General features: G+C 45.2%; 1 protein-coding gene across 4 annotated transcripts in view; it reads left to right on the plus strand.

Moving 5' to 3' along the window:
- Positions 1 to 20044, plus strand: part of kitlga (kit ligand a) — a 113675-nt gene that overhangs the window by 54169 nt on the left and 39462 nt on the right. For 2 of the 4 annotated variants that reach the window (XM_069904303.1, XM_069904302.1), the window contains one exon: positions 16056 to 16181. The exons of 1 other annotated variant lie outside the window; for it this stretch is intronic. In XM_069904303.1, the coding sequence (XP_069760404.1) occupies positions 16056 to 16181 (126 nt within the window). Of the gene's footprint in view, positions 1 to 3001; positions 3050 to 16055; positions 16182 to 20044 lie in introns of all 4 variants that reach the window. One more of the 4 variants, XM_069904305.1, reaches the window with a different exon arrangement.

Genomic DNA, 20044 nt, shown 5'->3' on the forward strand with positions numbered 1-20044 from the left:
ATGTTGGTGTGATGTACACACAAAACTGAGGAGGTGGAACAATCTGTTGACCTAATGCCACTGAAGCCTTCAGGTAGGTTTGTGATGGAAGCATTTATTAAAACGGTGTGGCAGCCCACCACGGCAGCGATCGAGCTGAAGCTCCGGGCAGCGAGCGCAACCAAAGGCCAGCAGCCTGTGCAGCGGGACTGGCCCCAACAAGCAAACCGTTGGTTGAACGGCAAGGGCAGCTTAAAGGCCAGCAACCACAAAATAGCACTAACCTTGCTGCGCAGCCAACAGACAGGGACAGTGCATGGGGAAGAAGGGCATTTTTATTGCAGGAAAGTACCCGCATGCGGGAAACCTGCTTTTGTTATGCATGTTGTGACGTCAGCTAAGGCGGGGGGGGGGGGGGGACGGTGGGAACAGTGAAAGTATAAAAGTCAGCCCTGAGCCCTAATAAAACTCAGAGCTTAACCTGACTTGTGTGTGTGTGTGTGTTTCGAGTAGCGCGCGGCTACAAAGCATTATTTCTATGCATGTTAATTTGCCAGGATTACATTTCTGACAACCAGCACTGTCAGTTAAATAGAACATGCCGTAATCAAACAGTTCTCACCATATCTGCAAGGGTTTACTCCTGGTGTTCCAGTTTCCTTCCACATTTCAAAAAATACTAGCAGCAGTGTAGGTCAACTGTGTGTAATTGGGTGGCACAGGCTTGTGGGCTGGAAAGAATTGTTTCCAAACTATACATCTAAATAAAAGCTGCACAGCTCAGAACAACATGCAAACATTCCTCCCCTCCATGGACTCCATCCAGCCATACCGAAGGATCCGTCACACCATGAGCAAATTCTCTCTCCCTATTGGAGAGAAAGCTTAAGAGTGTAAAATCAAGCATTAATAGGCTACTTCATCAGATTTGGTTTTGTAACAGGTAATGGCATTTAGGCCCTGCCACAGCTGTCAGGTGCCCCTTGTTGTTTCCATTTTCATCCGGAATTTCCATCGCCTAGGAGATAGCTTTCTGCAGGTCATACCTGCTCTTGCTGTACTGATCTGGATCTCTGGAATTAAATGCCTGTGATCTAGCTCTCAGCAGATTCCAGATTTCATTTTTCATCCAGGGCTTCTGGTTGAGGAAAACCCTGAATGATTTGGTGGGGATACACTCATCCACAGCTGTTTTGATAAAGTCTGTGACAGCCCTGGTGTACTCATTCAGATTATACGCTGACTCGAGGAAGTCCTGTAACCGTTCTTCAGCTTCCTGTGACCACCTTTGAGCTGTCCTGATCTCCAGAGCCTCTCTTTTTAGGCTGTCTATATGAAGGCAGATGTTGGGGATGAAGTCGCTCCAATGAATGTTGAGGATGGAGTGGAGACATCGCTGGTGGAAGAGTTCTAGGAGCCGTAGGTGATGCCGGTAGAGGACCCATGATTCGGAGCCGAACAGGAGTGTGGGTATGACAACGGCTCTGTATACGCTAATCTTTGTGAGGTTTTTCAGTTGGTTGTTTTTCCAGACTCTTTTGTGTAGTCTTCCAAAGGCGCTATTTGCCTTGGCGAGTCTGTTGTCTATCTCGTTGTCGATCCTTGCATCCGCTGAAATGGTGCAGCCGAGATAGGTAAACTGGTTGACCGTTTTGAGTTTTGTGTGCCCGATGGAGATGTGGGGGGGCTGGTAGTCATGGTGGGGAGCTGGCTGATGGAGGACCTCAGTTTTCTTCAGGCTGACTTCCAGGCCAAACATTTTGGCAGTTTCTGCAAAACAGGACTAGCATCATCTACGGCTCCTAGAACGCTTCCACCAGCGTTGTCTCCGCTCCATTGCCTTCCCAAGATCGTGTTATATGGCGAGCTCTCCACTGGCCACCGTGACAGAGGTGCATCAAAGAAGAGGTACAAGGACTGCCTAAAGAAATCTCTTGGTGCCTGCCACATTGACCACCGCCAGTGGGCTGATCTCGCCTCAAACCGTGCATCTTGGCGCCTCACAGTTCGGCGGGCAGCAACCTCCTTTGAAGAAGACCACAGAGCCCACCTCACCGACAAAAGACAAAGGAGGAAAAACCCAACACCCAACCCCAACCAACCAATTTTCCGCTGCAACCGTGTCTGCCTGTCCCGCATCGGACTTGTCAGCCACATACGAGCCTGCAGCTGACGTGGACATTTACCCCTCCATAAATCTTCGTCTGCGAAGCCAAGCCAAAGAAGAATGAAGGCAGAGGAGCACAGCCAGGTGATTCAATTTGCCAAAGTGTGGTCTCAGGAAAGAAAGGTTGGCCTTCCTTATCTTGATGTAGCAGTGATCGAGTGTGCTGGGACCTCTGGTACAGTAGGTTATATGCTGGTGGTAGTTGGGAAGGGTTTTCTTGACATAAGCCTGGTTAAAGTCATTGACTGAGATTTTTAGTGTGTTAGGCCGGTCCTTCTCTTGTTTACTGACCACATTGTGCAGCACCACAAGTGCTTGTTTGTAATCAGCATTGGGAGGGATATAAACTCTGGTGAGAATCACTGATGAAGTCTCTTGGGATAGATTGAAGGGTCTGCATTTAATCAAGATTAGCTCTAAGACATAACTCTAATATCCGTCCACCGCCAAGTATTAACAAGAAAGCACATGCTCCCTCCTCTCACTTTTCCAGAATTCGAGTTCTGATCCAGTCTATGAATGGTGAAACCATCTGGTCGGATAGTGGGGTCCAGTATGTTCTCTGTTACCCAGGTCTCAGTACAGCAAACAACTGAGGTTTGTCTTACCTGTCTCTGTGTTCCCGCTGTGTGGGGGAATTATGGATAGTCATCGCTCTGCTGTGTATTAACGCTGCTGGCGCTGACGAGCGGCCACAAAGGCTGAAGCAGCCCGGTGATGTGCCGGAGTGGCTGGCGGGGCCCTGATGGAGGGGTAGAAGAGAAGCCTTATCAAGGGATTTAAAACCAAAGTTCAGATTTATTGTACAATACATACAAGTCATCACATACAAGCCCAAGGTTCTTTTTCCTACAGGCCAGGCAGAATTTTTACTAATCGAAAGGCATATCGATGGAACACAAGGTAAGATACATTTCTGCAGCTGTGTTTCAACTCTCAGTCCCTTCTTCCTATGAGAAAATCATTTGTGAAAGCACAGATGTTGCATGACTTAATCTCCATCATGAAGATTACTTTTTGGCCTCTTATAAATAACGGGTCTGGAACAGAACATTCATTTTGGACTTCATTGTTTATCTTTGTTTAATTAAACTCTTACTAGTTGAACAACGATTCCAGATGTTTATCCAAGAGGGGATCATTGTTAGCTGGCAAACATTTCTGCTGTGAGTTTCGTCAAGGGCAAGCTAAGAATTTCTGTGTCAGTCTATTGAAGGCTGGAAGTTCATGTCTTTCTGTCCACTCTTCGTTCTGGTCTTTAACCACCTGAAAACAGCAGATCCTTTCAAGAGAGAACTGTGAATTCTGAACAATCAGTCAGAAGCTGGAGGAAGTCGATAAGTCAGGCAGCATCTGTGGAGACAAATGGTCAGTCGAAGGTTCAGATGGCGACCCTTTATTGAAACTAAATTAGGAAGAGATGGTATCAAAGGGAGAAAAAAAACCTAACATTTTTATTTCTAATTTTAGAGATAACCCCCACCTCTTTCTCATTCCATGATTTCCATCTTTTCTTTACCGACTCCTGTTCTTAGCTTTCTCTCTAAACCTCATCCCTTTCTTCCCCCAGTGGGTGTCTCCCTTTTGGGAGGGGGGAGTTTAAAGCAGATGAACCAGACAAGTTTCCATGCATGGAGAGTGGTGGGTGCCTGGAACAGGTGCTCGGGGTAGCAATGATAGCAGTGTTTAAGAGGCTTCTAGATTATTGTGTTCAGTTCTGGTCACCTTATTATAGGAAGAATGTGGACGGTATGGAGAAGATACAGAGGACATTTACCAAGATGTTGCCTAGTTTGAAAAGTAAATCTTATGAGGTAAGGATAGAAGAGCTAGGACATTTCTCTTTTGTTGTGAGGAAGAATGAGAGGTGACTTAATATAGGGTCTACAAGAATATGAGGCATGGATAAGGTAGACAGCCATCACCTTTTTCCCAGAGCAGGAATAGCAAACACTGTACAAAGTGAAAGGAGAAGAGTTGTGGGGGCCTGGAATGCATTTCCAGGGGTGCTGGTGGAGGCTGAAACATTAGGGGCATTTAAGAGGCTCTTTGACAGGCACATGGATGAAAGAAAAATAGAGGGTTACGAGGTAGGAAGGGTTTAGCATTTTTTTTGGTAGGAATACACTGTATAGGTCAGCAGAACATTGAGGGCCAAAGGGCCTGTACTTGTGCTGTGATGTTTTGTATTCTAGATGGACACATTGCAGGGAATATTAGATCATGTGCATGCAGCAAAGGTTTTGTTTAATGTGAGTATTATGTTCTTTATAAGGAGCTTTGTTTTGGCCCTTTCAAAAAAAAACTTTGCAACAATTGTTCCCACTAAGCCTAAGAACCAATCTTGTCATCATCTTGTGTCCATTGACTGATGCTCTAGAACCTTTCAGTTTCTCATAAGGTGGCGACAAGAATTGGATGCAATACTCAAACTGTACTTGTGTATACGACAATAAGCTCACATTCATTGATTCAACACCAGTGTTGTCTGCATCCTACACAACCTCCCTGTTCTTGTATTCTATGCTGCAGTTAGAATTGATTTTTTAAATTGTCACATGTACCAATATATAAGGAAGAACTTTTGTTTGTGTGCTATTCAGGCAACTCCGTTCTACATAGTACAGGTTGTGCCTCTCTTATCCGACACTCTGGCAATTCCCATGGTCTGGCAACTCCCAAGGTCTGGTCCACTTGAATATGTCGCCGTTTGTACAAGCTCCTTACAGACAGCGCAGGTCCTGATCAGGAACCCTGGTCCCGATCGCTGGCGCTGTAAAGGCGTTACGTTAACCACTACACTAACTGTGCTGCCCCTCTGTACTATTTCCTGATTTAAGTTTTGTTCTACCTTTGATATGAATGCATAGGCGGTTCCCTTAGGGGTCAATTTCTGTGGTCTGGCAATGGCCAGGTCCTAATGTTGCTGGATTAAAGAGATCAGGCAAGATAAAAAGTGCAGGATACATCATTAAAGCTTAAAGATAAACAGTACAAGGCATCATATTTTACTCGTGAGGTCTGTTCAAGAGTCTGATAACAGCAGGAAAGAAAGGTACCAGGGGTTGTAGATTAATTGAGCGGCATGGCCGATATGGCCTGTTACCGTGCTGTATGCCTAAATTAATTTTTTTTAAAATTAAAGCATTCCAGTGATGTTTTCAGATACTTCATTGAACTGTCCTTCATGCACTGTAAAATACCTTCATACCATACAATATCCTCCCACTTATTGTGTATACCCTTGCCTTGTTTAACCCTCCAAACCCCCAACATTTATCCCCAATCCTGTGTTGAACTCAAGTGCAAGATACAAGAAGATTTTAAGAGAAAGCAAATAATATCGCCTGTGGTAATGATTGAGGCAATATCTTTCAGACGATCCATTCAGCCTGATGCCCTCACTGATCTTTTAGCTGGGCACTGACAATCCTATCATACTCTTTGGAACTAAATGGCATGGTTTAGTCCTGCCCACAACCATTCCATTGTTCCTTGAATGGTCCACAACCAATGGATGGAGGAAGCATTTCAGCCAGACAGCACCTCCAGATATTCCCTTGCACCCTGTGGTTATTAAGTATTTCTGAATCCTGCTCCCTGCTGACATTTGAACTTATGAACCTTTGAATTTTGGTAGCTGCACCAGTGAGCTCCAAAAGCAGCAGATGCAGGTCAACCTGCAGAATTCACATCTGCTTCAAACGTCTGGTCAAAATCCATTAGACTTCTGAGGGAGAAATATTGAGCAAGGCAATAAAGTGAAGCCTGCTGTTCTCACAGCAGACGGGAGGCTGATCAAGGTTTAATGTCTAGTGTTAAAATCTCCCCTCCGGTGTGTAGTGATCCCACAGAACTGCACTAAAGGAATGTACGACCTTGGTGTGGGTTTGAAGCCCCATGATCATTGGACAATGGGTCTACTGTTTAGTGTGCTAAAACTGCCCCAACCAGCTAATTTACTATTAACTTTTTGGATACTCTGCTTTGTAACACTCCACTTTCACCAGTAGCTCTAATTCGCACTTCATTCTTATCCTGTCCAACACAACAGATCCTGACCATATGTGGTGGGCATGATTCGGGGGCTGTAGGTTCTGATGAAACCTTTGGGTCCAGGTTTGTCCCTTGTCAGCCTGCCTAAGACCTTAATCCAGGCCAGTGCAATTTGCTTGTTATTACCAAGAGTGAACAGAATGAGGGATTGGTTACCACGGAGTAAATTTGGCATTTTATTTTGTATCAGGCACATCCCCAAATGTCAGGACCTCAAAACTGCCTCGACCGCTGTTCATCCCACAACTTGGCAATTTAATTGTAGTGCCAACTGGTTTATCAGTTTTTTTTTTCTCTGACTGCCCCTTAATTTAAATTTAGAAATACAGCACAGTAACTGGCCCTTCCTGCCCACAAGTGCCCACTGATAAAATACTCCCATGTGATCAATTAACCCACGAACCCATACTTTAGAAAGCGGAAGGAAATCAATGCAGACACAGGTATAAACTCCTTACAGACAGCGGCAGGTTTGGATCTGGGTTTTTGGTGCTATAATAGCGTGCCCTAACCACTAGGCTACCAAGTTGCTCATCAGCCTAGCTGTTCCTGAATGCTGCCAGTTAATGGGGAGCTCGGTTACAGTGCCAGTAACCTGGGTTAAAATCCCGCACTACGTTCTTCCTGTATCTGCATGGGTTTCCTCCAGGTGCCCTTCAAAACGTACGGGGGTTGAGTGGCACGGGCTCATGGGCCAGAAGGGCCTGTTATTATGCTGTATGTCTAAATTAATCATCTGAGTAGTTCAGACAATCCTCCCTCCTCTGCCCTGGGGAACGGCCCTGCCAATAAGTGCATGGGACACAACCACCAGGCAGGTTCCCCTCTAAGACGCACCCTCCCCATGGCTTTGTAAGAACATCTTCACGGGAGTGATTCCTAAAGATGGCTCAGCCCCACCTTCTCAAGGATAATTAGGGATGGACAATAAATACTGACCTTGCCAGTGGCACCCACATCCCAAAATCGAACAAAAATAGACAATAAGTCATTTTCCTTGCAGAATTAAAATGAATCCCTACATCTTTCACCGTCTGGGCCACACTTTCCTCTTTGGTCTACCTTCTCCAGAGATTTTGCTGCCTCATAGCCCAGATGTGAGACACTCAATGTCAGACTTTTCACGACGTCTACACCAGTTCAAGCCTCAGCGGTGAAATTCAGGAAGAAACTACTTTGCAAAAGGCCATGCTAGCTGTCTAGGTTATTTGGAATTTTCAATATTTTGATGATAATATACTGTACGACATTCTTAATTGCTGCAGCTGAACAAGTACTTGGTAAACAAAAGAATCAACTACCATAGTTTACATTAAATTCTGTTTAAAAAGAGATAAATACAGAAGATAGATAATAAATATTCAATATTCACAGTTACCAGAGTCCAAGTAAAGTGTGGTTTTGACTATGTAAAAACCCAACAAAAATGTTCATATTATTTTTAAAAATAAACAAAGAAACAACAAAACACATTTAAAACACCTTTAGGTCGATTGGAAAAAATATTGAAGTAAACAGAATGATCTAATTCCCTTTTTCTTCCCACTCCCACCATTTAAATCAGTCATTCAATGGGGTCCTACACACCTTTTCCCCATCCGGGAGCCACAGCACATTTCAGTAAAAGCCTTGTTTTCTTTTCACCTCATGTAGCATAAATATTTTTTATGTAGTCGGTAGGGAAGAAGAAACCAAAACTTGACTGCTACACAGGGAAGGGGCCCATAAACTTTAGATAGAGTTCTAGGAGGGGGACATAGCCGAAAAGAAGATTGAAAATGGCTGGTTTAAATCAATGAATCCAATGGCAGCCCTGTAGAGTTTCAACAAGCTCCTACACAACTGTGGGACTTCATGGGAAGTGGGGAATGGCCCAGGGTTCTCATTTAGTTAAGTCCAAGGGTTACAAGCCCAAAGGACAAATATTTAATTACACGGGATTCTGCTGTTTGAGTTAGCAAGATTCCTGGTTGCAAACGCTTTCAAGTTGGCAAGTTTTCAGAGTTAGCCTGCTCAGAGATATCCATGGGAGTATTTCGGGATCCGCAAAGTTCACGATTATTTGCTGATTCTTCTTGGCTTCTTTTCAACCAGTTCAAGGTGGCGTGAGGATCCAACCTTGCACCTGTAAATTTGTCCCTGTTGTTCAGGTTCGTGTGGGTCCCACAGGTTAAGAACCAGACCAAAGTTGAGGTACAAAGCACACGTTTATTTTGGGGATGCAAACGGGACAACAGGGTCAATATGCTAGGCAAACCTCTACACACATGATACACAGGGGTCAAATGTACACTTCAAATAATGAGGGAGGAATCGACAGAGAGTGGGGGAAATTACGTGAACATACACATTCAACAGTCAGGATCAAGGAGATACCAAATTCCTCCACCCCTTGACTGGTATGATCACGGCTCTTGCTACTAACCTCAGGACTCACCCCAACCCAGTGTGAAAGATGCTACTTGAGTGCCACGAGGAGTCCAAAATAGGCAGAGCAAATGGGCACATGGTCCTTTATAGTTCTGCAGGCAGTACTGGGGGGGGGGGCAATCACTTGGGGCAGGCTGGGCCCCATTGGCTGTCCTGGCCAATGGCTCGAAGCCAAGTGCAGGGGCTCAGCTGAGATGATTCACCTGGGCCAATTGGGTGAAGGTCAAGGCAGAGTCTGGGCAGGCTGCCTGGACTGCAGCACCTGGTGATTTAGATGGGCCATTCGCAAGGGTCACCTTGATGGCTTGGGGTGAGTCTTTGAACTTGATTGGCAGGTAGTGTGTCCACCGAACAGTGCCACCAGGTGGTGGACGCAGCCTGTCCATTACTGTCCCGTAGAAGAAGTCTCATCAACTTTCTTATTGTATACTGTATAATGTACAAACAGATTGGGAAAGTGGATAACTTTTATCGGTGGATTGATTTTTGAATTGAGCTTCCTTCAACTTTACTAATTAATTGTTTAAGTTAGAAGAGAAACTGATGATGAAGTATTTAATGTTGAAATTAATATTTCTTTCTTCTTTGGCTTGGCTTCACGGACAAAGATTTATGGAGGGGTAATGTCCACGTCAGCTGCAGGCTCGTTTGTGGCTGACAAGTCCGATGCGGGACAGGCAGACATGGTTGCAGCGGTTGCAAGGGAAAATTGGTTGGTTGGGGTTGGGTGTTGGGTTTTTCCTCTTTTGTCTTTCGACAGTGAGGTGGGCTCTGCGGTCTTCTTCAAAGGAGGTTGCTGCCCGCCAAACTGTGAGGCGCCAAGATGCACAGTTTGAGGCGAGATCAGCCCACTGGCGTTGGTCAATGTGGCAGGCACCAAGAGCTTTCTTCAGGCAGTCCTTGTACCTCTTCTTTGGTGCACCTCTGTCTCGGTGGCCAGTGGAGAGCTCGCCATATACCACGATCTTGGGAAGGCGATGGTCCTCCATTCTGGAGACGTGACCTACCCAGCGAAGTTTGATCTTCAGCAGCATGGATTTGATGCTGTCGGCCTCTGCCATCTCGAGTACTTCGATGTTGGAGATGAAGTCGCTCCAATGAATGTTGAGGATGGAGTGGAGACAACGCTGGTGGAAGCGTTCTAGGAGCCGTAGGTGATGCCGGTAAAGGACCCATGATTCGGAGCCGAACAGGAGTGTGGTATGACAACGGCTCTGTATACGCTAATCTTTGTGAGGTTTTTCAGTTGGCTGTTTTTCCAGACTCTTTTGTGTAGTCTTCCAAAGGTGCTATTTGCCTTGGCGAGTCTGTTGTCTATCTCGTTGTCGATCCTTGCATCCGATGAAATGGTGCAGCCGAGATAGGTAAACTGGTTGACCGTTTTTAATTTTGTGTGCCCGATGGAGATGTGGGGGGGCTGGTAGTCATGGTGGGGAGTTGGCTGATGGAGGACCTCAGTTTTCTTCAGGCTGACTTCCAGGCCAAACATTTTGGCAGTTTCCGCAAAACAGGACGTCAAGCGCTGAAGAGCTAGCTCTGAATGGGCAACTAAAGTGGCATCGTCTGCAAAGAGTAGTTCACGGACAGGTTTCTCTTGTGTCTTGGTGTGAGCTTGCAGGCGCCTCAGATTGAAGAGACTGCCATCCGTGCGGTATCGGATGTAAACAGCGTCTTCATTGTTGAGGTCTTTCATGGCTTGGTTCAGCATCATGCTGAAGAAGATTGAAAAGAGGGTTGGTGCGAGAACGCAGCCTTGCATCACGCCATTGTTAATGGAAAAGGGTTCAGAGAGCTCATTGCTGTATCTGACCCGACCTTGTTGGTTTTTAATGTTGAAATTAATATAGTGATCAAATAAATGGATGAAAACTGCAGGAACCAGCTGCTGTTCCATGTGCTATACTGAGAGAGTGCTGCATTGTGTGATGTACTTCTGGATGAGGTGCCAGGCTGAAAACCCACTTGCAATGTCAAAAAGGTGGTAAAGCTTGAGAAAACTCTAAAAAGTAACAAAGAACAACTAAGCAAGCACTAAAGAAGGGGAAAATAGATTATGAAAGCAAACTAACACAAAATGCATTTTTATAATTCTATAAAGCAAATAAGGTTGGCGAAAGCGTACCCTTTAGCCATCCTTGAAAGATGAGAAGGGGGAGTTAACATTGGGAGGATTTGAACCACTATTATGTGTCACAGTGGAAGACGCATCTCTTACAGCCAACGAATGATACTCAGGAGGAAAGGAGTTGGGGATAATGTATTAGTGTGGATAGAAGATTGGTTAACCAAAAGAAGGGAGAAAGTTGGTGAACGAGTGGTGCCACAGGGGTTAGTGCCCACAACTATTCACGATATACTTTAATAATTTGGAAGAGGGAACAGAATGTAGTGTATCACAGTTCGCTGATGACATTAAATTGATTGGAAAAACGAATTGTGCAAAGTTTGCGAGAGTCTGCAGAGAGATATAGATAGGTTAAATGAATGGGCAAGGATCTGGCAGATGGAGTACATTGTCGGTAAATGTGAGGTTATCTACTTGGGAAGAAAAAAAAGTAGATGGTCAGATTATCAATTAAATGGTGAAAGATTATAGTACGCTGCTGGTCAGAGGGACTTGGGAGTGTTTGTGCATGAACGACAAAATGTTGGTTTACATATTAGGAGAATTAAGGGTCATGGGGATAAGGCAGGTGGGTGGAGGTGAAGCCATGGTAAGATATGCCATGATCTTTTTAAATGGCAGAGCAGGCTCGAAGGGGCAGATGGCCGACTCCTGCTCCTATTTCTTGCATCATATTCTCGTAAGTGGGGACCTTTGTCTTGTCTCACTGAGTTTATCGAGTCATTTCTACACAGCTCTTTGTAGGATGTCGCTGTACTTAAATTAGCTGCTGCGTTTCCTGTATCACAACACTTCAGAAGAACATCACTGGCTGCAGGACATCCTGAGATGATAAAGGCCCAATAAAAATTCAAATCTTTGACTCACTATATCCAACATAGAATGGTCCAGCTCGGCTCACATGTCTGTGCCAAACATGACACCCAATTTTAAATTAAAACTTTGGTGCTTGCACCTGCTATGTGTCCCTCCACTCTATTTGTTCAGAAGCCTCTTAAACGGCACAACTGTTCCAGCTTCCACCACTACTCCTGGCAGCCTGTTTCAGAAACCTACCACACTCTGTATATATGGAAAAAAAAACACCCTGCATTTCTCATTTAAATTTCCCCCATCTCACTTTAAATGCATGTCCACTTGTATGTGACTTATTTACTCGGGTGGGGGGGATTGGGGGGGGGGGGTGTGTGATAGATTCTTACTGTCCATACCTGGACACTCCTCACCCCACCAGAAAAAACAATTCAACTTTGTTCAACCTCTCAAGTTTGCCTCATGGCCTCTAATCCAGACAACATCATGGTAAATCTATTCTGCACGCTTTCGAAAGCCTCCTGTAAAGTATTGCACCCTGTATTCCAAGGACAGACCAATTAAAATTTTATAGAGCTGTAACGTAACTTCCTGACATTTTTTTAAGACACACATACAACTCCGTAACAGGCCCTATCGGCCCACGAGCCCAGGCCGCCCAATTGACCTACCACCCCCGTACGTTTTAAGGGTGAGAGGAAACTGGAGCACCTAGAGGAAACCCACACAGACACAGAGAGAACATACAAACTCCTTACAGACAGTGCCAGATTCCAACCCCAGTCCGGATCAGTGGCCAGACAGCGCCAGATTCCAACCCCAGTCCGGATCAGTGGCCAGACGGTGCAAGATTCCAACCTCAGTCCGGATCAGTGGCCAGACGGCGCCAGATTCCAACCTCAGTCCGGATCAGTGGCCAGACGGCGCCAGATTCCAACCCTAGTCCGGATTAGTGGCACTATAACAGCATTATGCTAACCGCTACAAAAACCATGCCACCCTTTAATCTTTAATTCTCATTATAATTGAATAAGAAACCTTTCCAGATGTAACACTGATCTTAAATAGTGGAGTAAAAGAGCTTTCTGGTTATAGAATTAGTTCCCAAACATCAGTGAAGCTTAAACTTTTTCAAGTTGATTGGCATGGCTAAGAATCCTTAGTAAATCACTTCTGTATTTCCAGTATCTTCATCAATCACCTATTATAAATGCATGAGGAAACTGTTAAGCTGTTAAGGACTAGATCCAACTGGCATTTTTAAGAGATTTATAAAAGTGATACAAAAGGTTCCGTGATTTGAGACGACTTGCAAGAGACAAGCCAGATGACTAATGGTTACCATCAGGTTACTGAAAAAAAGTCCAAGGTAAAAGTTCAAATTCTTGCATTCCTGACCTCCCACAGTTTGCTGAATCTGTTGGATCATATTTGGGAGAAAGAGGTTAATGGACTAACAATGATCACTCATCCGGGGAACTGCACTGATCGTATTTGTAAGGTTATTTTTAGTTTATGCCCTTTCTTCTGTCCCAAGTGATTACTGGGTCCTAAATAAGGTATGTAAAAATTACACAGAAAACACATTCCTATCAGTGGAAAGTTCTTCTATTAAATAGCAGTGCTGTTTAAGAATATATATTTGGTGGTTTCTTTATTGTCATGTAACAGTACAGAACATCATTATCATGGCTTGGCTTCGTGAATGAAGATTTAGGAAGGGGGCTGCAGGCTCGCTCCTGTTGGCTGACGAGGCCAATGTGGGATAGATATGCTCGGCTGCAGTGGCTGTAAGGGAAATTCTGTTCTGGGTTTGGTGCGGCTGTGTCAGAACATGTAATATTACACAAAATTTACTTCTGCCTGATGTAAGGCAAAGCATTGCTTTGAGTGTTGCCCAGGGCCCCTTACAGTAAAAGAAGCAAAAGAGAGTCCCTTCAGAGACATTGAGTGTCCGTGGATTCGCCTCTAGCGCTTCTGCAGCCACACGGACTCCTATTCGATCCATCAGCAACCTGAGCTCCAGGTCCAAACCTCCGACACAATCGTGAAACCTTCAGCACCCGAGGCCCCTCAGCCCTTCTTGCCCTCAGCACTCTCTCGAATCCATGCTCCGATACCTGGTTCCCATGAGCTAGTTGACAGCAGTCTGCAGCCCATGTAGGTCCCCCAAGCGCCAGCCATCTGCAGCCTGTGTGGGTCATTCAGCCGCTGATCCACCGCCGTGGTCACCTTCCTGTAGGGTCATCTCCTCTGCTGCTTCTCCTTCACAAGGGGGTGGGGGGGGGGAGGGTGGTGTATTCTCCCTGTTTTTTGTAAATGTATACATTTATAAAATATTTACACCCAATTATCCTCATTGTTTCACTGAAACAATTTAAAGGTTCAGTATGAATGCAAGTCTCTTTTGTGGTGGAAATGACCATAAAGTGATTTCAGGGTCATAAACACCACCTTCTACCCTGTTCCCAGTGGCCCTGGGTCTCAGCCTCCCTCCACTCTTTCCTAGAGTCACTTTCGCTTACTCCCCACCCCACACTCTCAATGTTTAATAGCCCAGCTCCAGTGAAAACTCTCGGCCAGTGTCAAAAACTGTCTGTCAATCCGGAGATCACGAAATTTAATGATCGATGGAAAGGCAGTGAATAGGATATTCTGTCAGGGACTCCAGTGCTGCCTCAAAGATTCTGACAGACTGGGACTCGCATGATGCAACCAAACTCCTTGCTGGTCCATTCTGGTTCACATTATTTTGGAGCCTGATTGGCAATAAACCATGAACTCAAATCACTTTATTTTGGCGAGACTTCCTCATCCATTGCACCTGGCTTCATCCTCTCCACTTGGAAGCAAAACCACCCAGTAGGAAATTGACGGTGAGAGTACATAGGCCAGAGGTCAGTAAGGGCACAACTTCGGTGACCCACCCAAAGCCAGCGAGCTGAAGGCACACTCACAGTGAGGATGTGTGGTTTGTAGTCCAGCCAGGGGCAGCTGGCTCCTGATGACACTGAGCTCTGGAGCTTCCTTGGTCCGGAAATCAGCTCCCACTGACTGAGCGGGCTTGGATGATCAGGCAGGAGGGGGTTGTTAGCGCAGAGGCTGTTAGATTCTTAAGCAGAATTCCTCCCAGGGACTGTACTGAACTGAAATTAAGTGCTAGAGAGAAGGAGATTTTGGAGAGACAAAAAGTGAAAATCTCCCAGGATTTTTGTGCCCAGTGGTATGGTTATGACAGGAAATGCGGCATTAACAGCAAAACTTGGAACTTTACCTCTCTGGACTAAAATACTCCTGGCAGAAAGAGCTCTGAGGAAATCCTGGGTGGTGAATCATTTTGTGGTTTTACTGGACTAATTTGGTAGTTGAATCATTCCTGGCACTAGAGTAAAAGTGCGGTCACTAGGCAATGCCTAAGCAGTGCCGAGTGTGCATTGTGTAACCTGTCAAGTACCAATCACCCTGAGAAACATCTCTTTCCTGCAACAGCGATGAGATGTTTATGTGCAAGTGGAATAAAAAGATAGAAATGCTGGAGGAACTCAGCAGATCTCACAGCATCTACAGGAGGTAAAGGCGAAGGGCTCAGGCCCAAAGCGTTGGTTATATATCTGTGCCTCCTATGGACGCTGCAAGGTCTGCTGGGTTCCTCCAGCATTTCTGTGTTTTTACTGTAATCACAGTGTCTACAGACTTTTGTGTTTTACTCCAGATCTCTTTTGTTGAAAATAAAGTGTTGGCTTGCTTGTGTTGATGGATACAAAATTGAAATGAATGTCTGCTGCTCTTTGCGGTGATGTTCCAGTAATGATAACGTGGTCTTTTTGAATCGTTGACGGTGATCCACTTCCACATCTGACGTCCGTGACTTTGACGATTCTCCAGGAAGAGTTGAAAGGAAATCAGTGGCAGGATGTCCTGGAGCTACAATCTGCTGGAGGAACTCAGCAGCGTCGGTGGGGTAAAAGAAATGGTCAATGTTTCGAGACCCTTCATCAAGATTGAGTCAGTCTTGATGAAGGGTTCCGGCCCAAAAATGTCAACAATTCTTTCTTTCCTACAGACACTGTTCAACCCGCTGAGTTTCCTCAACAGATCACTTGGAGCTCCAGATCCCAGTGTCTGCAGTCTCCTGTGTGGCTCCAGCAGAGTTGTCCACATAGGCTCCCAATGCATTCAGGCTTAAAAGATGGGATGGTGGGGTTTGCGGAGGAGGTGGTGGTAATAGGGCACGGATTGCAAGAACATGACCTCACACCATCAGGAATTAATTGGGGGAACAGTTAAGATATCTTGAGAGGGAAAAGGAAATGGGAAGTAGTGGATGGAAGGAGCATAAATGACAACACAACCCATTTGAGCCAAATGGCCTCTTTCTGTAGCCACCATGTAAGTTGTAGGCCATACAGTGAAAGAGTCACATAATTTGCTAGGTGTCTTTCTTTCATGCAACACACTGACAGCACCCCACCCTTTTCTACCCAGGGCGTGGCTCCAACTCTACCTCATATACTCTGGAGCAGACAAATAAAACCTGTGTGCCCAGGTGTGAACGCACACAACCGAAGCTGGTTAGACTGGTCCGTGCTAAGAGACACTCTCTCACAGCCAGTAAGTATTTACCGAAACATGTAGAGTGACCCAAGGCCTCTGCGTACATGTGCGCGTGTTACATCAGGCAAGTCAAGCATTTTCATTGTGCCAGTTCGAAAGCCTCATCTTGTGCCCATAGATGGGGCTCCAACAATGGGTCCGTCGTTCTGGACTCTGCACTAAACCTCCCTCTCTCCCCCACCACCCCCCCCACCTCCAGCCTAAGGGCTTCTAACATCCCATATCTTTTTAATGTCCTTGAAGTGATCACCACTTAACCTACTAAACCCTTTCCAAAGATGATGGCCATCCTGAAAAGCCCTTGACTGCACTATTGTAACATCACTTTTGTTTTCCACTTACTGCAACTGTGAATATTTATCTTTTTACATATATATTTTCCCCCCTCTCCCATGATAATTTAAATCATATTGTTGGTTCATGTAATATGTGTAGCAGCAGGAAAGAGTTTCAGTGCATCTGTGCCTTGTACATCTGTGTAGGACTACTAGTAAGCTCTCATCTCATTGTCAAATTTGTCTCATGGGGATGTTAGGGAAGGATAGGAGGTGGTACTGGTAGAATTGGAATGAAGAGAGGTGTGTGGAAGGGCGTTTGAAAAGCCATGACATTCATGTCTGTAAATCAAGAGCTGGGGTATCCTGAACTCCATTTTCAACCAGGCACAAGCATATCCTACTAAAAGCCTCCTTCCGTGCCAAAACTAGTTCTTAATTTTTCGAAGACAGTAGTCTGAGAACTAGCAATGACAGCAGCCCTAAGGTAAAGGCAGGAACAAGCTGGCTCACCACTCCGTCTGCACAACCATTCAATCGAATCATGGCTGATCCCCACTATCTCAAACCCACTCCACCCTATCTTCACCCCCTTTTGTGACTCGATGGGGTGAATGTCCTGTTTCTGCGCTGTAAATTCAGCATTTTCCAAGCACGAATCCTCCCAGCGTGTCGGAGACCTGGGCAATGACGAGGCTTTATAATTACCTTTTCCACATGGAGGCGGCAGTGTTTGCTTTCGTTTTGCTAGCTCTTCTCCACCCCCCCCCCACCCCCCATCTTTCTGGCTGGAAGTGAGCAGAGGCGAATATTTGAGGGGGAGGGGAATGCTTCCCTGGTCTCGCACAAGAACGTGAAGCAGTCACGGAGACCGGGACTGCCAGAGGTTGTGCCCACTGACTTCACCAGCAGACGTGAGAGGTGTATAAATGGAAGATTCCTGTTACTTCCACCAAGTTGCAGCCCAGTCTCCAGTCGATGTTAAAAGACTTGTCCCTGGAAGTTCATCTCGTCAATAGCCTTAAAATACAAAAGGCCGTGTCTTCGACACAGCTTCTGACATCTACTTGCATTGACTTCAGGGAAACTGATTTCAGAACAGGACGAGAAAGTGTGGCTGCTTCAAAGGGGTTACCACTGACCTGCAACTGAATTTCAAAGCATTGTGTGATGTGATTTTTAACTCAGTAGAAAATTTACAAATGGATGTACAATGCCGCATTTGTCAGTGAAGGCTGGAGATAATGTGGAAGAAAGCTTTTGATGGAGATCCACGGCAACTTATTTAGAACGTGGGAAGACTCCTCAGTACCTTTCACACTGAACCAAGCCTCGTTGCTATGCTACTCACAGAGACAAAAATGGATGTGGAGCCAACGATAGAACATTCTTTATTCAATAGAGTCAATTCTCACAGTGAGCAGAGCCTTGTAACACAATATCTCAATACTGCATGGTACGCTCAGTTCTTTAAAATACTTCTGTACTAATATATACAATGTGGTTTCCATTAAAATTAATGTCCACAAACCCACCCCCCCCCCCCCCCCCAATATTTGCAGATGGTCTAAAGGTAGGTAGAGGAGCAGGTAGTGTTGAGGAAAAAGGGAGGCTGTAGAAGGACATCGATTAGGAGAATGGACCGAGAAGTGACCAATGAAATACAATGTCAGAAATTGACATTTTGGTAGAAAAAATAAACGGGCAGGCTATTTTCTAAATGGGGAGAAAATTATTGAAAGGAGTGGACACAAATAGATGTAGAAAGGTTGTTTCCCGTGATTGGAGAGTTTTGGACAAGAGGGCACAACTTCAGGATTGAAGGGTGTCCACTTAGAACAGAGATGTGGAGAAATCTCTTTAGTCAGAGGGTGGTTGTGGAGGCCATGTCATTGGGTGTATAAGGCAGAGATTTGTAAGTTTTTGATTAGTCAGGACATCAAAGGTTATGGGGATAAGGCCGGGCAGTGGGGCTGAGTAGGAAATGGATCAGCTCATGATTGAATGGTGGGGCAGGCTCGATGGGCTGAATGGCCTATTTCTGCTCCTATGTCTTATGGCTTTATCTCTCTGGTTATATGTAGTATCATACAGCATGGAAACAGGTCCTTCAACCCAACAGGCCTCTGCTGACCAAGATGCCTGCTTCAGCAGGTCTCATTTCCCTGATGATAACAAGTACCTGAAAATGATTAATAGATGTATAATATACAAAATTCTCAGAATCATGTCCTCACAGTTATATGTTTAACTAAACATAACCTCACTCAATTTGTTTAGCTTCAAAACTCTTCACTCACTAGTTCAGGAACTGATAATGCCAGTAGATAATTTCTCCAGATTCAAGTATGATCTGACATCATTTCCAACAGTTATCACCTGAACATTTATTTCCAGAATTATACTGTGGTGGAACATGGGTCTGTAGGCAAGTCCTCACTGGGCTGGGCAGGCTGGCCCACCTTCTGTACCTGTAGCCTCTCCCCATAAGATCCCCTCATAAAGGCTGAGAGCCCTACTCTCCTCCCTCATACCTGCCTTGGGCATGAGCCAGCAGCATGTAGAGGCATGTCTGAGTCTTCTGATCAATAAAACCTTTGACTCTTGCTTTTTATTGCGCCACATATACATGTATATAATACCTGGTGTTTATAGATGGGTCCTGCTGTTAACATTCAATATAACACAAGCCAATAATGCTGGAGCAGTAGGATGGAGTTAAACATGGGAGTCTGCAGACACAGAGATTGAAGTAAAAACACAATGGTGGAGAAACTCAGCAGGTCAAGCAATGTATTTTATGAGGCAAAGATAAAAATACATAACCAACGTTTTGGTCTTGAGCCCTTCATTAAGGTATGAACAAAATGTAGGCATGCACCTCATGTCTGCCAAACCAAGGCCACCTGTAAATTGGAGGAACAATCTGGGCACTCTCCAACTGGGTGGTGTTAGCATCGACATCTCTGCTTTCTGCTAACCTACTCGCTGTTCTCCACCCCCTTCCCTCTCCATTCACAGAGCCATCCCTCCCCCCATTGCTATTGTGCCCTCCCTCCCTTATCCACCTATTACCTCCTGCCTGTGTTTCCTCCCCCGCCTCTCTACCTCCTCACCACACCAATATATTCAGGTGCTTGCCTACATTTTGCTCATACCCTTGATGAAGGGCTCAAGCCCAAAATGTTGGTACCATATGAATCTTTATTTTTGCTACATAAATGTGAATGTTTGGAATTCTCTAACCAGGGAAGTGGTTGAGGCTGCTTCATTAAACATAATTAAAATTCGGTGAGATAAATTTTTACATGATAGAGGAATTAGGGGATATGGGGAGAAGGCAAGTAGGTGGAGTTAGGTCATAAATTAGATCAGCCATGATCTTATTGACTGGCGGAGCAGGCTCGATGGGCCATTTTTGGCCTACTCCTGTTCCTACTTCCTATGTAAGTATTCTGTTTGACCTGCGGAGCTAACGGTCAACCAGTTTACCTATCTCGGCTGCACCATTTCATCAGATGCAAGTATTGACAACGAGATAGACAACAGACTCGCCAAGGCAAATAGCGCCTTTGGAAGACTACA

The sequence above is a fragment of the Narcine bancroftii genome, chromosome 11, assembly GCF_036971445.1.
Source record: "Narcine bancroftii isolate sNarBan1 chromosome 11, sNarBan1.hap1, whole genome shotgun sequence".
Taxonomy (NCBI): Eukaryota; Metazoa; Chordata; class Chondrichthyes; order Torpediniformes; family Narcinidae; genus Narcine; species Narcine bancroftii.